Source organism: Teleopsis dalmanni, chromosome 2 (assembly GCF_002237135.1).
Source record: "Teleopsis dalmanni isolate 2A chromosome 2, ASM223713v2, whole genome shotgun sequence".
Lineage (NCBI taxonomy): Eukaryota > Metazoa > Arthropoda > Insecta > Diptera > Diopsidae > Teleopsis > Teleopsis dalmanni.
Window position 1 is genome coordinate 74,593,535 of NC_051847.1, and position 22,237 is coordinate 74,615,771.

A 22,237-nucleotide genomic window follows, 5' to 3' on the forward strand; every position below is an offset into this window, starting at 1 on the left:
AAAATAAATAAAATTTAATTTTAATACAAATATTAAAAATTCATCTAGATAAATGTATTTTTGTTAATAAATAATAAAAAATAAAATTGATATTAAATAATAAATAAAATATAATTTTAATTTTAAATATTTAAAGTTTACCTACATAAATGAATGATTCAAAGGAAATAAACTAATTAAGCATACATTGATTATACTAAACAAATTAAACTAATTATAATAATATAAATAAGAACTAACAATTGTAACTTTAATTATAATAAAAAAAAGCAAAAACATATATTAAAATAATATACAAATAAAGAATTAAAAAGCATAAAAGAAATTATTTAACTATAAATAATTTTTTAAAATTATTTTTAAATTACTTTCTAAAATAAATATAAAAAATAAATAAAATAAAAAATCAATTGGTTTATTAAAACAACAAGTTACATATATAATAAGCAATGAACTGTACTTCAGTTTTCAACTTTAATTCTTGTTTTATAATTTATATTTTTAAAAAAATGCTTTTACATAGTAATAATAAAAAAAAAAACAATAAATGAAATTAAAATAAATTAAAAGCATAACATAAATAAAATAAAAAAAATATATAAACTAAATAAATATAACTAAATTATAATTGAACGAAATAATATAATAAAGAATCACATAAAATAATAAATAATCATATAACATAATATAATAAACAATCATATATATTGAATATGAAAAAAATATTTATTAAGAAAATAGTATACATAAATTACAACAAAAGGAATATATGAATAAATGAAGAATACATTAAATGGAATATAACAAGAAATGCATATTATAAAATAAAATTAATTAAAAAACAAAATATTGATAAAAAATTAATTCAAAAAAAAATTTAAAAACCTATTGATTAATTTAGTAATATTAAATATTTGTATATAAAAAAGAATCAAATGAAGTTGTGAACATATTTGTAGTTGTCAAAATTTTTAAAGATTTTAAAAACTTATACATAATATTTTTTTTTATATTTTTATATAAAAATAATTCTTATTATTGATTAGTTTATTTATTTTTTTTTGATTTAATTTTTTAATACTATATATTATGTTACCAAGCATTTGCTAAAATTTTTTCTGAAGAAAGCGAATGGGAAAAAACTTAGTAGAAATTTTTGTCTATAAAATAGAAATTTTTTTGTACATTTTTCTTAACCCTAAAATCTAACTTTAAAACTAACAATCAATTATTTTAAGTATGTAAATTACTAATTTTAAAAAAAACTATTGTCTCCAGAAAATATGATATACAAAATACGGGTAATTTTAAATTTAATATATTGTAAAATATATAAATTATTAACACTTAATATGTATTATATTTTTTTTTTATAATATTATAAATTTGTAAACTAATATATATATATATATATGTGTGTAAATAGAATTTAAAAATGATGATATTGTCCAGATTAAAACGAAAACTCTTAGGCATTGCTTAGCGTTAAAAGAATTTTAAAATTAAAAAATATATATACATATATACATATTAAAATAAAAAATATTTGTATAATTATATTATCCAATATTCAGCATGTGCACATATGTATTTACATATAGATATATATACACATATATAACATTTATAAATCATATATATTATGTATGTACACATGTTTTAGTATATACATATAATTAATATTAATAAAAAAAAAAAATTATGAGATTTGTAATTTAAAAATACTAAAAAAAAACTAAAAGAAAATTTAATCAATGGTGTCTACATAGTTTTTATTTATTTAATTTTTAAACTATTAATCCCATTTTGCATGTATGTATTTATGTATATTAAATTAAAAATTATAAAAAATATATATAAATATTAAATATTAGAAAAAAATTAAAAAGAAAAAAATTAAACATTTTAACACTTAAAAATCTAAACATATTTGTCTTATGTAACTATAACTATATATAATAAAATTCTATTATATATAATATAAGTAATCACAAAATGAATACATATAACGAATAAATTAAAGAAAAAGAACGATGAGATATAAATTTAAATGAAATTGCATTGAATTACATATATGGGTACTTGGGTGGGTCGTGGTTCATTGGTGGTTTCTATATTACTATAAAAACTTTTTCCAAGGTATAATAGATAGAATATATTGGTTAGTAATAAAAGGTAGATAGAAACATCTACAGTTCATTGATATATTTTTGAAAAACAGTTTTCAATTGTTTAAAAATCAATTCTAATTATATATATATTAACAACTATTATATATAAACTCTTGCCATTTTTCGGGTTGCGTAGAACTTCTGTGTTTTATTGACGTAAAAATTGTCCAAATGATTTTTAGCGACTCTTCAATCGCCCACTTTTTTACCATTAAAAGAGTTTTTGATTTTTATTTAAAACCTCTTGCCATTTTTCGGGTTACTACCTACTTCTATTAGCAACGAACCTCTGTGGTTTATAGGCGAAAAACTTGGCCAAGTGTTTTTTAGCGCCTCTTCGATCGACAAATTTTTTACCATTAATAGTGTTTTGCATTGACCGAATTAAAGGTTAGTCAGTTGATGTAAGGTCCAAGCTATATGATGGATGAATCGAAACTTCCAAACCAAGTGCTGTTAATTTGTTTCTAATCTGCAAAGATGTGTGTGGCTTGGCATTGTTACAGTGGGACACAAGTTCTTCTTTGTGAGAGATTTTTCCTTGATTGTTTTGTTCAACAAGTTAGGGTGTGAGTCGAAGAGAAGCGCTTAATTGGGCCGGAGTAGCCCATAATAGATAATCCCTTCCAGTTTCACTAAACTCTCAAAATAACTATATTTGCCAACAATTTAGACTTGCAAAGACCGGATCTTCGATCTTTGCTTTTGATCACTGTTGTTGGATATTGTTATATTTAATCCTTTATTTATCGCTCGAAATTATTCGCTCCAAAAATGCTTTGATTTCATTGCATTTCAGCGACGTTTCATAGACAAAATGTAAAACACTGGTATCCTGCCGTTTCTTGACGTTGTCTGGTACACAATTGGGCATCCTCACGTAGCCTGACCTTTTGAAGAGATTTTTAACTATAATGTGGTTAATGTTTATTCCCTTCGCTTTCTTCTAATATCTTAAATGCTGGTCTTACTGCACTGGTTGTAACACTTTATGGACTTTTTTTTATCGACTGGCTGACTGGAACGAGGTGTATCTTTGTCATTAAAAGATCTGGAACACAGTGGAGCAAATCACAATTAGGTTCGGTGTTCACTTATAGTATTTTCACCGGAATGGTAGTCTTGATGCTCCAAAGAACATTTGAGTACAAATAATGGTGGATTATGATATCACAGATTATTCATATGACAATATCAGCAAGATCTTGTAGGATCACTTTAGATTAATAGGGATTATGGTGATCAAATTTTTTCTTTCCACTAGACAGTTGGGAAATTAATAGATTATTAATTTATTAATTATTAATTTACCTTATCAGTAGTAAAATAAATTGTAAGAAATTGAAATTAGTATTAATCCACACAAAATATACGAACATTTTGCTGTCAAAAAACTGTTTATAATATTTAGTTGTGACACGAACCCGGCATTTGTAAATATCCACAAAGACCGTATTAATACGGTTTTTGATAGTAATAATACGTTCTAAGATGTACATTCATAGATTGTATCATACGATCTTAAATATATTATCCGCAATTAAATGGTTGTTGTATTCGTTCAAATTGGTTGTAACCTTTAATAATAAAGGATTTTTAATCGAAGACCACTTTTGAATTTATTTGTTAATTGGTTGTTGCTTTGACTTTAAACAAACAAATAAATCATTTTTCGCTCACTAGATGGCATTGTGAAAATAATCAATAGGATTAAAACGAAATCGCAAATTTCTAATGAAAGAAGTTTTCATGATAACATATAAAGAGGGATATATTCTGCATTATTTTTACAAATAAGAAAATAATTTTAGTGGAAGTAAACAAAAAAATAACTCCAAAATAGACGCATCATTCACGCCAAAAAAAAAAAAACCAATGTACGCTGGCTAGTTTGAGTTGTTCAAAATGATCTAATGTATCTTATAACCGTTTACTGTCTATTTAGTGGGCAAGCACGCTTTCTGTCGCAAGTACGACGCGACCATTTTTCTTCTAACAGGAAACCTAAGTCAGTGAGTGACTTTAACTAACATCTTCTCTCGTCTGAACAGTTGGTTTCTTCTGGAACGAATGTAATGTATTTCATTAAGTAAACCGTCCTAAGCGAGTACCTCTAAATTCAAAAGCTTTAGTCAATGGTTGCCTTTAGTTTATATTTCCTCCCTCTTAAACAGATGGTACCTTGTGGAATAACTGTTGGGAGGAAGACTGCTATGTGCTCATAGCTCAAATTCGAATCGTCGTCGGAGTTCAGTAATAATTGCTGCTACTGTGGACTAAACCGTCCACACTATTGATCATCTGATACTGATTGATCTGATATCTGTTGGATATGAGGTTCTAACTGTGAGGAGCACTCCAAAAAACTTTGTGAATGGCTCGTCTCTCATTGTCAGATCATTAAAAAGAACATGTTCTGCTTTTTCAATTTTACTGAGAGATTTTGAACAGCACACGGAATATTTTGGAATATTTTGAAGAATCTTAATTTGAAGCTTTTGAATAATGTTGGTATTATATTGCTTGGTATGCAGCCCGAAATTTGTAGAACATAAAACCTTATTGGTAAGAGCTTTTAAGTTTATACGCATGTGTTGCAATTAGATAGGGTCCAGTTAATATGCCAATTTGCATTCTCCAGTTCTTTTGATCACCAAAAAACACTACTTAGATTTACTCTTGGCATAATATGTCGTTACAGCTGATCCTGGTGACTTTACAGGTACTTGAGTTGCGTGACCTAATCTGAAGTGAAAAGAGATAATACTTTGAAAAACGTTTCTATTTAATTTATATTGCTTCGCACCTTCTTACAGATTTAGTAAGTTCATAATCTTCATATTATCTAGAGAAGTCCAGTGACATAGTAAGAACTAAGTAAAATATTTTGGCTTTGATTTTAGAATAGCTATATATATTTATAGTTATTTTTATTATGTTATCAGCTCATAAAATCAACATAAATTAAATTAAAATAATTCCAAAACGAATTGTCAGCTCAGTTCACACCAGCAACATCGATTCCGTAAAGCACCTGAAGAGTCACTCACTTTTCAGTCTGCATTCTGCTATTCCATGACATACTTCCACATATATTTTTCTATGGTACATGTCTTTTTGTTGTTGTTGTTTGAGAAATTGATGTTGTCGATATATTGTACTATATTCGTTACAACAACATTACAACAATAAAAACTACAGCAGCCTTTCAGCAAAAATAATTGTTGGCTGACAATAGACAAGTGTTGTTGGTGCTGATGATGCTTCCGTTGGTTGTTGTTATTGTTGGTATTGTTAGTGTTGTCGGTAAATGTTGCTGCCAATGTTGCTGTTGAGGTGTTGAATGCGAGATGTGCTTCTGATTATTTTCTTTATGCGTTTTAATCCGACACCATAATTTTTTTGTTGTTTAGTTGATGATGTTGTTGTTATCATTGTTGTTGATTTTGTTTGTGACACTTTTGTTGTACTAAATTCAAGCCTTAAACAGTTGCGTACAATGTTGTCATGTTTTGTGTCGTACGGTCATTATTTTTACACCTGAGTGTCAAATTATTTCTAAAAATCTGTAGTACACTGTAAAAAAAATTGTTTTTATTACATAAAAACTAGTTATCTGAAACTTTTGAGTGCTCCGGTCCGCAACACACTCGGCGATATTTGCAGCACTAGCATTAGACAGACACGCGCATTTATAAATGCTTCGGGCTGGCTCTAATATGACCATTCTTCTAACCACTAATGCGTAGAATTGTGGAATCAAAAAGTCTTTCCTAGCCGGTTGTGGATGTTTTGTTCCTCTCTTTACTTCACCTAACTGAATCTTACCTATAACTAATTATACGAAACTATAAGGGATATTTCCCTTTAATGCCATCATAAATTTTTATTAAAAGATTTTTAAAAGCCATACTTTAAGTTAAATGACAATTAAATTAGATTATGAATAGATTACGTGGCTTCATTCCATCGAGTCGTCAGAGTCGAGAAACCTGACAGATTTGTCGTCTTTTAATTTCCTCAGCAACTGTTAGGACGTCAAGGTCTCGGTTAATATCGACATTTAAAAGTATCACGGGGCGTTAACAATATCTTCGAGAATCTTGAGTCTTTGAATTATGTTGATATTACATCGGATGGCATAGCTGTGAATTTTGCAAAACATATTTTTTTTAGTTCTTTTGTAGGTGGCAAGCTGGAAGTCTTTACCGACACCAAACCGGCCTTAACCGAAGTGATGTATCCAACTGCTACAGCTTACTATACGGATTAAAACATCCTCGCTTTTTCTTCGGGATTTCTCCACCAGGATCGGTTTTGCATTACTTCGGTAAATATCCCTTATGTTTCATGCAAAAGGGAAGCTTAAATAATGGTTCTTCTTGATACCACGGATTATCGTTTTTCATAGAGGTCAGTGTACAAGCAACCCTGAAAGGTACGGCTCTCTTATTCAAATGATATTTAACCATCTTGTCAAGTCTGTAAACTGGGCCATGTCCATAATTTTACAAGATGACACCTCATCTGGTGGGTAAGAAAAGAGGCCGTGATTTTTAATTTTCTCCTAACCAATTATGGACACTGATACATATAAATCGATTAAGTTAAGTGAAGGTAGCACATTTTGCATTAGTGATATGTTCATATCTTAAGACGACTGTACGTTTGGGGTCTTCGCAAAAACTGAATTCTCAATAAAAGATTTTTTTACAGAAAATATTACTTGTACTAAAACTGAAAAAAAATATATTGAATATAAAACATTAAATATAATATTAAAATATTTTGTTGAATGAAGAAATTATATTACATCAAATTTTAATATAATAAATAATATATTTAAATATTATATTTAATAGCATCTAATGTTATATATTTGAACGATTACAACGTCTTAGTGTTAAGCGTATTCGGTGTTCCTTGCTATAATTAATTGTATTTTCTATTGCACCGAAAAAATGAATCCTTCGCGTATCGTCTTCAGAAAGGCCTGGTAAGTCATTAGCCAAATCAAAGATGTCGAATGGAACGCCACCGTTAGGTTCCGCGTACACCCATGAGGCTTTTGATGATCTGGTTAAATCAAAATCCAAAGAAATATTATTTTTATTTTATAAAATGAAATTATTTAATTAATTACTGTTTTGTTATGCTTTCAGAACTTGATGGGTTCATAGTGTCATCAATATTTTGCACCAGTGATGAAGTACCCGATGATTTAGACAAGGTACCTTGTGCTTCAGATAAACTCTGACCAACGTTATTAGCGTCTTTTTCATTAATGGGTTTACTATGATAAATATCTCTAACAATTTTTTTGTATATAATGTAATTATTTCTTAAATTACCGTATTAATATACTTAAAGCGCTTGGTAGGTTCATAGTATCATCAATATTTATCGCCAGTGACAGAGTATCCGATGCTTCAGATAGAGTATCCGATGTTTCAGACGACGTATCCGATGCTACAGAAGAGGTACTCCATGCTTCATATGAGGTACCCAATGCTTCAGACAAGGCACCCGATGTTTTAGACGAGGTACCCAATACTTCAAATAGGAAACCCGATGATTCTGACGAGGTACCCGATGATTCTGACGAGGTACCCGATGTTTCAGTCGATGCACCCGATGTTTCAGTCGAGGTACCTGATGCTACAGACGAGGTGCCCGTTGTCTCAGATAAACTCTGATCAACGTTATAACCGTTAGTTTCATCCATGGGTTCACTATGATAAAAATCTCTTTAAAAAATGTTATGAATATGTTTAATATACTTACGGTTTAGTATTATCCATGCTCTGCAATTCGTTATTCATTTTGCTAAGTGACTTAAGAAGGTAATTAGTTTTATTTGAGCGCTAATTTTGAAATTTTGTAATTGTTACGTTGATATAACAAGGTATGAGGTCTTCTGAACTCTAGATGATTTTTCTTGACTACGATATTTCTGTTGATTGAATATAAAACAACTATTGCTTCATATATTTAAAATATACTATGAAATTAAAATTTTGTAATACTGTCCGAATAGGTTTTTGCTACTAAATTTAAATGAACTGATTTACTGACTTTCAAGATCTTCATTCAACAATTTGATTAAGAATTAAAATTATGTATTATTTTAATTTTTTTTACGTACTATAATTTTGTAAACGTCAAAATATCAACTTGATTAATTTTAAAATTGTATGTATAAATAACAAAAAGTGCTGTATTAAGGCACATTTCATCATCTTTAATGAAGTCCAAGCTTACTTGATACTTCAACAGAATGTACTTTAAATGCAGAACAGAAAGAATACAACTATTATTTCTAGAGATTTAGTTGTATAGTGTAAAGGTCATGTTATGCCGACAGTCATGGTTCCATCAAATGCGAAGTTGTTGTTTTCAATGTAATTTAAAAATTTAAGAATGTGAAAAACAGAGTTTTGATTAAGCTTTGGTCATAATGATGAAGCTTACCACGCCTTCTGAAAGACAAAATCTTTCAGTAGTAAAGATGTTTTCCTTTTTATGGTCATGTGAACATATCCATGTGAAATCATTGATATATACATATATATGCCATATATACTGGAGTATCCACACAGTTAGTATGGAACTAGTTTCTTTGTAAAGTTAGATAGATCTTACAAATAAACGTTAAAACCTCTTTTTTTATTGCCTAGAATCTTTATCGTTTTGTTTCCTATTTAAAAATTGAATAGAAAGTATAAATTTATAGAGTTTATATTTCTGGATTTCTTCACAAGTTGTAGTTAAATATACTAAAAATTATCCATTTGACTATCTACTATTTCATTAGGTTTATTTGATTAGATGATTAGAAGATACACCTAGCTAAACTTACCACACTTTTTGCGTTGACCCCACATCTTTCAAAATTAACACTTCCCAGCCAAATAACTTAGTCCATGCTTTTTGGCTTTGACAAATTTAGCATTGCTAAATACTAAGCCTATCTGCTCTCGTCTCTGTGGATCATTATTGGAATAGGGTTGCATCTGCTAAAAGTGGCTGCAATCTTCCATAAACATTCGTGTAAGAGAATTTTTTTTTAAAAAAAGTGACTTCTTTTTCATTGGCTTGTACAAGGAGAAGTATTAGATATTAGATAGATAATATATTGGTTCTTTTTAATTATTTGTTATCAACTAAACATAGAATTAATTCTCAAATACTTCCCCCTACGTCATTTTTCCCTACGTCTCCGTTCATTCCGAAACCATTTATGCATGTTAAAATTTTCTTATAAATTTTTAAACATATTCTCTTCCGATATCTGCAGATCTCTATGTCTTTCGAAACTATTTTGAGAGCTTTTGTTGCTTTCCGGAATAACATCAGATTTGAGCGGAACAGAATATTTAGAGTCATCAATTAAATTAAATACAGTTGTAGCATTTAAATTCAACTCGCATGTCACTATTAATTGATTTTCTTGGTATAGTACTTCCATGACGCTTATTGAGGTACTGCTAAGCCTCAACGGTATTTTATTCCAAAAAAAGGTTTGATCAACAATCCATGAAATTTTGTTTTACCGATTATTTTCAATATTACAGAATTGTAGTTACTATGTAAATGTAAAACCAAGTTTCTCTTTGTTCTATGCAGGCAATTTTGCTCAATAAGGTCGCTAATGAGGATAATTTGTCATACAAAGAGCTTTCATATAAATGAGCCCTTAAAAACACTTAAAAATAAATTTCCCACAAGGGAAATTACCAATATTTGAAATATTTGTCATATGTTTCATATGTAAAATCTACACAAACAAGCTATTTCATATGCATAAATCAGTTCATGCCAATGGAAACGACCAAATCTCGATTTCATTAACAAAAGTAGTTTTAGCTACAGTGGAAACTAGCACTGTTCGGAGAAGTTATCTGATTAATCGTATAGCAACGAACTCTCCGGAGTTGCAATTAAAATAAAATCCAATTTGCGATTATTATGCGTAGTGAAATTATTCGGAGACTTCGGTATTTTTCCAACTCTGAAGAGTTCGTTTACTTTTCGATTAATCGAATTCTTCAATACTTCACAAATGCGATTACGAAAAGCACTAGTGGAAACACGATATAATCTGTAGACTAATTATCAGAAAATCAATAAATTTTGACAGATATCGTTTGGAGAAATTCACACTTGGTTCTATTCCTCTATGGTACTGTCGACATGTCACTGTTACCATGCATGTGTCAGAGTTATTGACTGAGGAATCATACATGCAATACATCACTTGATTAAACATTTCTGCAATATTTGTGTGAGCAAGAATTGCTAAATGTACTAGTATGAAGCCATTATTGATAAGTTCTCTTCACTTAAGTTGCCATCAATTGTTGTTGTGTGGACTTGTTTGGTTCAAAGGTGTTGCAAAAATCACAAATTGACACTTCACGGTACTGCGAAGACTTGGTGCACTCATTGGTGTTGCCGTACAGTTCACACCTCTTGCATCACTTGATGCGGCATTGATGCTGGGTACGAGTAGACCCAGCTGAAGTCTTGGTCTTTTGCTTGGTTTCGATCACTGTTAAGATTATGGTTGGTGTTGTTGGACTCGTTGTTTTCGCTCGTTAGTGATTTGCTGCATAAAATGCATTTGTTTTCCAAAATTTGTAACAAACTAGAGTTTTTGAAGCTGCAACTAAGGACATTAAAGCTTGTTACTGCTCCAAAGCGACTCTGATCGTATCGTAACTCGCTGGAGTCGCTCTGCGGATGCAATTGCTACACAATTCGAGTGTCACGGCATTTCTAATACAAACAATTACGTTCCTTTATTGTCTTTTGCCTGAGCAGTTTAAGTTTAAGTGTGAAATGTCAGTCGATTTTTGCTAAATTTTCCACCATTTCGATATGCATTTTTTCTGAAGAATTTGTAACGAATTTTGCAACTTTTTTTGAATATTTGTTTTTTTTTTACTATTTTTCTACATATTAAGTTTGTTTGCAGTGCTTTTATGATGGCAGATGCATTTTAGTTGGCATGTTGGAAGTGCACTGACACTTTCGTGACAATTTTATGATTAACCTGAGAGATTCGACATTTTTTCCGAGTTTTGTTGACACTTTTACTAAATAATTATTAATTAAATGGAAACTTTCTAAAGTTTGATCGATTTCTTTTTTACATTTAATTCAATTTATTCATGTTAGTTTTTATTTAAATATATTATTACCAATAAACTATTTAAAGATGACTAAATAAAACCACTTCTCACTAAATATACGATGGCGTAGAGTGAATGTTACAAACAGATTAGTTCATCCCTAATGACACGGGGCACCTTCAGAATACATTCGAAACAACAGAAAGATTGTCCAGATCTTTATTGCTAAAACTAAAAGTGCTACATATATTCTTTGCAATCATCTTTAATTACTACCACTTCTCGACAAATAAATGTATACTTCTCTTCACTAGAATCTAGAGTTTCGCCAAGGAGTTAGGGGTTCAATGGTATGGAGTGTCTTAGGAATACATTCGGAATAGTACAAAAATCTCCCAAATCTTTATTGCTGTGAGATGAAAAGTGCTTCACACCATGTTTGAAATCATCACACCATGTAGGGTCACAGAGAGAATTTCCACAAGCCATTAGAGATTATGTGGAGCGGGATTGCTTAGGAATATATTGAGAATCGAAAGACTGCTAAGAGTTTCACGTCTCTTAGCAATTACTACCATTTTTCGGATAGCAAATTTGTACTTCTATACAGTAGAGCAGAAAAACTTTTGAATGTGAGTTAACAATACGGTGGCACGGAGTGTCTTCAGAATATATTCCAAATAACAGAAAGTTCACACAAAATCATTATTGCTGTGAGACGAAAACTGCTTCATATCTTCTTTGAAGTTATCTTCGATTACTGTTACCATTTCTCGTAGTCAAATAAATCTTTATTGCTATATAGTGTCGTAGAGAGAATTCCTCCAAGCAGTTAGATATTATGTGAAACGGAGCAGCTTAGTAATATATTCAGAAAAAACAGAATATTTATTGAAGTGAGATGAAAAGTATTTCATATATGAGCAATTTGTTGCAAGATGGAAAGATAACTCAACGTTATGCATACATCTATATACGAGTTGGCCCCATTTTATTAAGAAAAACTCCTGCAATTTCATTGAGAGGCCTCATAATAATATCAGTCCTGTGGCAGTTTTATTAACGGTTCAAAGCCGGTTAGCTAGAAGAATGAATCTACAGTTAAATGATTTCTGTGGCAGTTGTGCAAAAAGCAAAGAAAGTGGTTCACATCGGCTTAGTCATCGTCTAGCGCAAGCACAGTGTCGGTTAACCATTTTAGAGCGTTATTTTCTAGAAGATAATGGTAAGCTTTTGTTTTCTAGAAAGAAGCATTTTAGGCCTTGTAAAAGGTTCAAGATGGTTTTTAAGCCTCTAATTTTTTATATGGTAACAGAATGGGCCAATGAGTCTTATTGGATTTCTAAAATCTCTAGTATAACCAAATATAACCTTCTATAAAGATGGTGAGCCGGAAATTGTAGTGAAGGAAAGATTTATCTCAATAAAATGAACCATTCTAGATTAATATTAGCTTTTTCTAAGAAATGGATGTTAAAATGCTATATTCAGTAAAAGTCAAAAACTAAGAAATAGAGTTATTCATATCGAGAAAATGCTTATCAGTCTACACAATTCGTGGCAAAAAAAACCATACAAAGTTCGCACTTTCATTGAAAGCCTAAAGTTCGGTTAAGCCAACTGTGGTCAACAAATTAGACGACCTATGTCGTGGTATTTCCAAGGAAATAATAAATTTAGATTAATTTATATACATAACTCTAAAGCAAAATGAGAAATAAAGTATATATATAACACCATTTCGATTTGATATGTATGTACTATAACGTTTTCACGTACCTGACCAGTTTCGTTAGACCAGTTAATTTACTTGAAATTTAAGTAATTCAAGCAATTTTAAGTAAGTTAATTGGTCTAACAAAGCAAGTAGAAACATACTTTTGAATTCACATGACAAGACGATTGCTAGTTTGTTACTTGTGGCGTCTTATTAAACAGTGAACACTCGATAAAGGATTTCATTAAATATAATTTTACCTAATATAAAAGCTTTTGAAATAGTGTTAAAAAAAAATAAATTATTTCAATTACAATTTATTTTCGCTATTCGAACATGAAATGTTTTCGACACGATTGTTATTTTTACAAAGAAATCTAATGTTGTAGCTAGACTCGATCCATTAGAGTCAAGAGTAGTTTGTTGATTTCCTTAAGTGAATTATAGATGTTTTGTAAATAAATTGAAGTAGCAGTTATACATTCTTCAAGTTCAGAAGACGCTGCTTCTAGTTCGTTTGCTAAATCGAAGATGTCAAATGGCACTGCATTCTTAGATTCCACATATATCCATGAAGCTTTCGATGATTTAATCCTGGTTAATAAAAAATTCCAAAATAAAAAAATTTTGATTTAAATAAAATTATTCACTTCACTATCGTACCTTTTGGAACTTGATGGCATATTTTCATCATCATCATTAAGTTGCCTCTTTGACGAAGTACCCGGTGCTTCAAATAAGCTCTGATCAACGTTATTAGTGTGATTTTCGTCTATGGGTCCACTACGATGAAAACCTCTTTAAAAAATGTTTTCAATATAATTAACACACTTACGGGTTAGTATTCTCCATATTTTGCAATTCGTTAAACATTTGATTCCAGTTTATCAGTTTCGGTTGCTTTTGATCTATTTGTGTTGAATTAGGTTTACAGAATTATTGAGATTAAAGAGGAATCTTTTGCCAAAAAAAGTATGTCTTGCAGTTTGCGTTGACAAAAATAGGTGAGATCAGTATTAACATTACTATTCTGAGACCTTTTAGCTAATTTTATAGAAAAATGGTTCTAACTATCGAATTTAATATGACTGTACTTCTTCATCTTTATAGTTGATAGGCAGATATATCTGAAGAAAGTATCTTCGAACCGTGTTCTATACTAGTTCCTGATGATGGCAAAACAACATAAGCCATTTTAGATAGAGGGTCTGCTTTTATTATTAAATTTTTAAAAGACTGTTAAGAATAAATGGTTAAGAGAATTAATACAATATCTATATCTTTTTTATCAAAGCCATGTATCGGATACCCTACTAAATGGTATAAAGATATCAAAAAGATACAACAGACTTATTTGCTTATTTAATTCAACTTATTTGCGGAGACTCAAGATAACATCATTAGAATTGCTAAGGAGTATTAGGCCTCACTGATGAGCGTCAAACATCACAAGGTCTCTCTTTGCTGGGTTCCTGCACATAGCAATATTGAAGGGAATGAACTAGCAAATGAGATCGCCAGAAGAGGTTCTGAATGCATATAAGAGAGGCCGATCTCTCAATACATATACCGATATTTGAACTGTTTAGGATAATAGAGGAAATCACCAAGACGGTGACCAACAATTTATGGGATAAACGCGAAGATTGTGAGGTGAACTCCACGACAACCATATGCTGAAAAAAGTTGCTGAAATTAGTGGATTTTGCTAAGATTCACCATTAAATCGTTATAGTATTTCTAGAAGTAATACCTACATTCATAAGAAAGTATATAATTCCCTGTTTTAACAAAGTAGCCACGCACTGAATTACTTTTAATTTCACTTGAGTTACTTACACTGGTCGAACAGGCTCAATAAAATCATTTCAATATACAAATATTTAGTAATATTTACTGTTATATCAAAAAAAGAAGTGATAAATATTAGTGGGAAAAAATTTTGACGCCCCTAGAAACAGCATGACTCTATAATACAAGTATAAGCACAAGTATAATTTTGGTTAGATCAAATTGATTTGCATTTCACTTAAATAAATGATTTTAAAAGAAATTACCTTAAATTCCTTACCGGAATTATCCTTTATATATGGAGATTTCCAAATTTCACTTGAAAAAGAATATATAAACACAGAACTCATAAGCAAATTCGTCAAAACTTACTTCCAACATCTACTGAATTGGAATTAAAATGAAGAAAAGAGGTGCAGAAGAGAATTAGAAAAATACCCAAATAGAAAAAATACAGTGTTGCCATCTATAACTAATTTATACTCTGCATATATTTACATACAACTACATCTAATATTTTATTTATTTGATAATCTACATATAATAATTTTCAATACCTTATGCATTTTAATATTTTAATAGAATGAATGTATAATCACAAGAAATAGGCTTTTTAATATTGACATCTATTGACCAAGGTATCGATAGAAATTCCTTGGCCATCAATGAATATGAAAATAATAATATTTGATTTATCGACATCTAAAATATGTTATATAAACTTCTTTTCAAATATCGAGACAGAAGATCCATTTTTGATATGATAGATAATATTAGCCTTTTCAATTTGTAAATCTAGATTTAGTCCATATTTAGTCCCGATCTGTCGAATTTTGTTGCTCAATCGAACATTTTAAGAGTAATCTAATGTAAATCTAACAATAAATGTATTAGTAGATATATATTGTTGTTATAAATATATATATTGAATCAGATGTTAACTTCAGAGTAATCGTATGCTACTTTGACAAAATACCTCGAGTGTTATAAATTAATCTCAAAAGTTACACTTTTCGCTCAAGATTCTCCAATTGAAAATAAAAAACACATTAGGAGTGAATCTTGATTGAAAATGTTATCCCAGATTTACCAATCATAAAAGGCATAAATATTTAGTGAAATACACTTTTGTTCGTCTTGTTAAGGCCGAATTAGTTGTGCTGTAAGAAATCAGCTGATGCATATTACCTTAATATAGGTAATAACAACGAGTTTCAAATGAGTTACAACTGTAAAAACACACTAGTGAATCTTGATTGAAAATGTTATCCCAGATTTACCAATCGTAAAAGGCATAAATATTTAGTGAAACACTTTTTTGTTCGTCTTGTTAAGACTGAATTAGTTGTGCTATAAGAAATCAGCTGATGCATTGTACCTTAATATGCGTAATAACAATGAGTTTCAAATGAGTTTCAAACGCAAATGAATACATTGAACATAAAAGTTTTTTATGGCATTTTGACAGTTTGAGAAAGTTGTTTTTGACATATTTACAAAAAAAAGTTAACAAATATTTGGTGGTTGAATTTCCTTGAATACAATGCACCTCTTTCTGAAACTTCTACTTCTCAAAAAGTACTTAATCGAAGTTAAAAATAAGTTTTTAGTTTATATTTTAATTGATGTTATATATTTTATCTTCATCTAACATTTTTTTGGCATAGGCCAAAATTAAATCAATAGGCACGTTGACAAATCAGCTGTTTGAAACGAGAACAAATGAATAACAACGAATCTAAACACTTTCAAATGACTCATTTAAAGTGAGTCATTTGCAGCCAGTGTAAACTCCATATAACTCATTCTTGAATGTTGACTTGGGGCCTTTTAAATTTAGATATAACCAAGAAGTACCAAAACACTGTAAAAATACAAAATTGACAACACTGATGTGACACTCTGCATTACATGCATTTTCAGCAAAGCCCTAAAGAGCGAATTTTGCCCTTCAAAATAGGATCGCTACGAACCTCCTTAAATATAACAATATTTGTGAAATGATTGCTAAATAATGTTGTCTTTTTTTTGTATTAGGAACATTCGAGAGAAAAATTCTTCGGAACGTCTATGCTTCCTTACGCGTTAACGACAAGTATCGAATTAGATGGAACGATTAGCCGTATGAGCTATATCGCGACATTGACATAAAAGTGCATAAAAATTCAGCGGTTTCGCTGAAAAATGCGGTAGAAGACGTCAGCATCTTTGGTGGAAGGACCAGGTGATCACCGATTTGGGGGTGCTCGGTACTACCAACTGATAATAGCAAGCAACTAATCGAGCTAGCTGAAGGAGGCTACTCAACGCGGCCAAGGACGACTCACGTAATTGCCAACTAAGTAAGTAATGTTGTCTTTAAAATAGTGTATTGTAAATAATTTAATAATGAAATATTTTTAAAATTGGGGCCATAATATTAGATTTATCATTAGTACCATAAGAAACGAAGTATGCTTACTCCTAACATTATCCTTTTTATCCACTTTTATAATCCATTTAGAATATAAGATAATAATTATTATCCTATCGGTATTATCAGCTGATAATACATACATATAATCACTACCATTAGTTGAGGATGGTACTTATAGAAAATTCTATTTGTAAAGTTGGATTCATATGCATATTCAGTGGAATTTATAAAAAACTAACAAGTAACTACGTACATTCTATTCTTAAATGGATTTATATATATATATATATATATGAATATGTAAGAATTTAAGACCTGTTTTTAATTGAAGAGGAAACTCAGCATAATATTGCATGGTTTTGATATGTCTTGTCGTGATTACTCAGTCTATACCTTGATTACTAAATGTGATTACAATTTCAACTTTGTTTCTCGTAAAAATTTACGAATCCATAGAAGATTTTATTAAATAAAATGATATTCAAATTAATACAATTTTTTGCAAATCGTAGATAATACATAAAATTCGTCTAAGAATTATCATCAATTGATGGTGTATAGAGTCTTCTATAATTAAAATCGTTATCTTCAATTGCTTCAAAAATATTCATCCGTCGATCACATAATGCATTCCTTTGAATTGGAAGCCTAAATGGTAAAGTATTTGCCAAATCAAAGATGTTGAATGGTACTACATTCTTAGATTCCTTATATATCCATGAAGCTTTTGATGATTTAAACCTGGTGGATAAAAAATTCCAAAATAAGAAAAATTTTGTTTTAAATAAAATTATTCAATTCACTAGCGTACTTTTTGGAACTTGATGGCATATTATCGTCATCATCATCAAGTTGCCTCTTTGACGAAGTACCCGGTGCTTCAAATGAGCTCTGACCAACGTTATTAGCGTGATTTTCGTCTAAGGGTCCACTACGATGGAAACCTCTTTAAAAAATGTTTTCAATATAATTAATACACTTACGGGTTAGTATTCTCCATTTTTTGCAACTCGTTCATTTCTCTAAGGAAATTGAGAACTAAATTAATATTAATAGTAAAATATAAATGAAATATAAAAATATTTATTTAATGTTAATAAGATATTAATCTTAAAGCTTTTGAAATTCTGTCTTTCATACAAATAGTTATAAGTTTGTTTCAACGGACCACTATTTCAAGAAGTTAAGCTAACTGTAGTACACAGTCATCCTAGACATTAAAATAAATTCGATCAATGTATGTCCCTCATTAACATGCTCAATAGCCGGCTCGTAATTAGAGGTGATTTCAATATAATGACTTCAAGAGTAACAAACTACAGGTTTTTTAAAACCTTGTATAAAATCTGATAACGATACTGGATTGGGTCAGCGATACTGTCAAAATAGGTGTGGTTATTGATTTCTTTTATTATTAAATAATTTGCAAACGTCACAAACTGTTTTCTATGAATAAAAAACTTGAACATGAGATGTGAGCAATCATTTCTTGTACTAAAAACCTTCCACAAACCAGTATAATCGATGAAAATAATCAATAAGAGTAAATGTCTTTAGATCTAAACGAACTAAAGACAAATGGTCATATACAGCCCATATCTAAACTAAGACATCAAAATCGCATAGTCAAAGCCGTTTAAAAAGCTTATCTACCATAAACTCGACTAAAACCTATCTAGACATTTTATTTCAGTTTATCAGTTTGGAAGCAACCTATTTCCATCTTATTAGATTCACAGAATTATTGAGATTGTAGTGAAAGCTTTTCGACAAGAAAGGTATACTCTGCAGTTGTCTTAGACAAAAATAGCTGAGATCAGTGTTAACATTACTATTCTGAGACCTTTTACAATAAGTTTATAGAAGGATGGTACTAACTACCAAATTTTATATGATTATACTTTTTCAATAGTTGATATTGTATATGCAGATGTACCTTAAGAAAGTATTTTCGGACGTGTTCTATACTAGTTTCCGATGATTGTAAAACCATATACGCCATTTCAGAGAGGGATATTGCTTTTATTGTTAAATTTTTTAAAAATGTTGCGAAGATAAGAAAATTGTACACCACTTGATTAGGACAGCTAAGAATAAATGGTTGAGAGACTTTATGCAATATTTATAACTTTTTTTTAACAATGCTATGTATCGGCTATCATACCAAATGGTAAAAACATATGGAAAAAAGTGCAACAGATGATAAATCCGACTTATTTATGAAGACGCAACATATAACCAATAGAACTAAAGGCGACAGAGGTACAATTATATAAAGTATGATTTGTTTTTAAGTTCTAATTTGTAATTACACCTGCTAAAGAACTTTAAAAAATTTTAGAGAACTTCTAAAATTGCAGGCCGCTGTGATATAGGTGAAAAAAAGTTGTTGCAATTGGAAAGTGCAAAACTTACAATGGTACCTATTCCGTCCCACTAGGATTATAGACAGACATATTAAAAACTATGTTATATCGTATATAGTAAGTAGAAAGTCAATTTCACCAAAATCGAGCATCAAATCACGGTATTTTGTTTTTTTTTTTAATAAAAGAAGTTTTGTAAATATGGAAATTTTAAAAGTTCTATTTTAACAGAAAGGGTGAAGCACTGAGTTATTTTTAACATATATTAAGTAAATTCATTATAAACCTTTAGTAATACTTATTATTACTTGAAGAGAAAAGTAAGAAATATTAGGAGGTACAAATTTTGACACCTCTAGAAACAGCATGACTTTGCACAAGTATAATTTTGGTTAAATCAAAATGATTTGCATTTCACTTGAATAAATGATTACAACACAAATTATCTTAAATTCCTTACCGGGATTATCCTTTATATGTGGAGATTCCCAATAATCACTTGAAAAAAACTATATATAAACACAGAACTTAGAAGCAAATTCGTCAGAACTTACTCCCGACAGCTACTGAATTGGAATTAAAATGAAGAAAAGAGGTGCAGAAGAAAATCGGAAAAATACCCAAATAGAAACAATACAGTGTTGCCATCCGTAACTAATTTATACTCTGCATATATTTACATATAACTACATCTAATAATTTATTTATTGGATAATCTACATATAATAATTTTTAATACCTTATGCATTTTAATATTTTAAAAGAATGAATGTATTGTTACGTTTTTATTAATCGTAATATATATAAATATAACTAAAATTATTAAATTAAAAATATTTATGAACTTATGTATGGTTTACAAATTATCTTTGGGCTTCCGTTCGAATCGCGGGATTGTCAACAACTCAACTACTCTTCGACTAGACAGCAGACATCTTCTTCTTTTCTGTTTTGTTATTTTCTTCTTTCTTGCCAACTCGCCGTGTTGCCGTGTTGTACGATGTTATTGCCAGACTAGATTTGTTACACTGCCTTCCACTTAAGCCTGATCGACCCGATCAGGCACAAATCCTTTAGAGCCGTACGGAGCAAGCCTCTCCAGGTGCACTACCTTCATTTTGCAACAAGTCGTTCCATAACGCTGGATACGGTACACGACGTCATTCAACCGTTTCATAATCATATACGGTCCTTCCCAAGATGTTTGTAATTTCGTAGATAAACCTTTCTTACGTTGGGGGTTATATAGCAACACCAAATCGCCTTCTTCGAATCCCTCAGAATTTGCTGCTCGGTCAAATCGATCTTTCATCTTATTACTCATCAGCTGGCTGTGTTGTCTTACTTGTTGGTGTAATTCATTCATTTCGTTTTTCATCATATCGCAGTAGTTTTCTTCACTGTGCTCAACCGCATTAGTTGCTCCAAACTTAAGGTCGCAAGGAAGCCGCAATTCAGATCCAAAAACCACACGCGCTGGTGTGTGACCCGTTGTCTCATGCTTAGCCGATCGATATGCCATCAAAAACATTTGGATGTGCTTGTCCCAATTTCGTTGGCATTTATTTATAACTTTTCGCAAATGTTCTTCTAGAGTCCGATTGAATCTTTCTACCATGCCGTCTGACTGTGGATGCAGAGCCGTTGTCCTTGTTTTTCTAATGCCCATCATTGTACAAATTTCTTGGAATATTGTAGATTCGAAGTTTCTACCTTGGTCGGAGTGCAACTCTATTGGGACTCCGAATCTTGTTACCCAGTTTTGTACAAACACTTCTGCTACTGTTTTTGCCTCTTGATTCGGTAAAGCGTATACTTCTGGCCACTTACTAAAATAATCCATAACAACGAGTAAATATTTGTTCCCGGCATCACTGGTTGGAAATGGGCCCGCTACATCCATGGCAACTCGTTCAAATGGTGCTCCAACGTTATATTGATGCAGCTTACCTCGGCTTTTTACCTTAGGACCTTTTGCTGCCATACAATTTGAGCAATTTCGAATCCACTCCGTTACCGATTCACGGCAACCAACCCAATAGAACCGCTGTTTGATCTTGTCTAAAGTTTTTGTGATTCCAAGGTGCCCTCCACTTGGCCCATCGTGAAACTCTTCTAACACATTTGCAATTTTGGATTTCGGAACGATAATTAGGAGTCGAGAACGCTTGCCATCTTCACTTTCCCAACTACGGTGAAGGACCCCATTGACTAGATGGATGCTGTCCCATTGTGCCCAATATGCCTTTGCAGTGGGGGTTTCGGAGGATATCTGCTCCTTGGTTGGCCGTGATCGCTCTTCTTTGGACTTTAGTAACATTGTAAGATCAGGATCTTTTAGTTGACTGCTTCTTATATTGGTTGGGTTCCAATCTTCTGCTGGTTGTAAACTTGTCAAACGAATATCAACGATTCCTTCCTTTAATTCATTTTTACTGCAATGTTTACACTCTAACTGACAAGGTCGTCGCGATAACGCATCAGCATTTCCATGTTGGACACCCTTCCGGTGCTCTATTTTGAAATCATAGTTCTGTAGCCTTTCTATCCATCGAGCGATTTGTCCTTCTGGGCTTTTAAATTGTAATAACCATCTCAACGCTGCGTGGTCTGTTCTCAAACGAAATCTTTGACCATACAAG

At 30.8% G+C, this 22,237-nt stretch overlaps 3 protein-coding genes across 5 annotated transcripts; all 3 read right to left on the reverse strand.

Annotated features, from left to right (window-relative positions):
- Positions 1-7,002: 7,002 nt before the first annotated feature.
- Positions 7,003-8,265, reverse strand: LOC119682330 (cell wall protein IFF7-like). The gene is made up of 4 exons (XM_038095744.1): positions 7,956-8,265; positions 7,523-7,903; positions 7,315-7,464; positions 7,003-7,247 (listed from the first exon to the last, which is right to left on the reverse strand). The coding sequence occupies exons 1-4, from the start codon at positions 7,991-7,993 to the stop codon at positions 7,043-7,045; spliced, it is 774 nt and encodes a 257-aa protein (XP_037951672.1). The 5' UTR covers positions 7,994-8,265; the 3' UTR covers positions 7,003-7,042.
- Positions 8,266-13,350: 5,085 nt separating this feature from the next.
- Positions 13,351-15,275, reverse strand: LOC119682679. 3 transcript variants are annotated; one of them, XM_038096172.1, is made up of 5 exons: positions 15,186-15,275; positions 15,080-15,131; positions 13,858-13,930; positions 13,686-13,805; positions 13,351-13,616 (listed from the first exon to the last, which is right to left on the reverse strand). In XM_038096172.1, the coding sequence occupies exons 3-5, from the start codon at positions 13,893-13,895 to the stop codon at positions 13,412-13,414; spliced, it is 363 nt and encodes a 120-aa protein (XP_037952100.1). In that variant the 5' UTR covers positions 13,896-13,930; positions 15,080-15,131; positions 15,186-15,275; the 3' UTR covers positions 13,351-13,411. The 3 variants fall into 3 exon arrangements, with proteins under 3 accessions (XP_037952100.1, XP_037952098.1, XP_037952099.1); XM_038096170.1 differs by having other exon boundaries at positions 15,094-15,225; XM_038096171.1 differs by having other exon boundaries at positions 15,080-15,216.
- Positions 15,276-17,689: 2,414 nt separating this feature from the next.
- LOC119682681 lies at positions 17,690-20,151 on the reverse strand. The gene is made up of 4 exons (XM_038096174.1): positions 20,056-20,151; positions 18,213-18,251; positions 18,041-18,160; positions 17,690-17,970 (listed from the first exon to the last, which is right to left on the reverse strand). The coding sequence occupies exons 2-4, from the start codon at positions 18,245-18,247 to the stop codon at positions 17,760-17,762; spliced, it is 366 nt and encodes a 121-aa protein (XP_037952102.1). The 5' UTR covers positions 18,248-18,251; positions 20,056-20,151; the 3' UTR covers positions 17,690-17,759.
- Between the last annotated feature and the right edge of the window lie 2,086 nt (positions 20,152-22,237).

Coding starts and splice junctions, on each gene's coding strand:
- LOC119682330 (XM_038095744.1), bottom strand. CDS start 7,993: ATGAATAACGAATTGCAGAGCATGGATAATACTAAACC. Junction 7,904..7,955: donor AGCATGGATAATACTAAACC/GTAAGTATATTA, acceptor TTTTTATCATAG/TGAACCCATGGATGAAACTA. Junction 7,248..7,314: donor TCTGAAAGCATAACAAAACA/GTAATTAATTAA, acceptor TGATTTAACCAG/ATCATCAAAAGCCTCATGGG.
- LOC119682679 (XM_038096170.1), bottom strand. CDS start 15,163: ATGAGTTCTGTGTTTATATATTCTTTTTCAAGTGAAATTTGGAAATCT. Junction 13,806..13,857: donor AATATGGAGAATACTAACCC/GTAAGTGTGTTA, acceptor TTTTCATCGTAG/TGGACCCATAGACGAAAATC. Junction 13,617..13,685: donor ATGCCATCAAGTTCCAAAAG/GTACGATAGTGA, acceptor TTTATTAACCAG/GATTAAATCATCGAAAGCTT.
- LOC119682681 (XM_038096174.1), bottom strand. CDS start 18,247: ATGAACGAGTTGCAAAAAATGGAGAATACTAACCC. Junction 18,161..18,212: donor AAAATGGAGAATACTAACCC/GTAAGTGTATTA, acceptor TTTCCATCGTAG/TGGACCCTTAGACGAAAATC. Junction 17,971..18,040: donor ATGCCATCAAGTTCCAAAAA/GTACGCTAGTGA, acceptor TTTATCCACCAG/GTTTAAATCATCAAAAGCTT.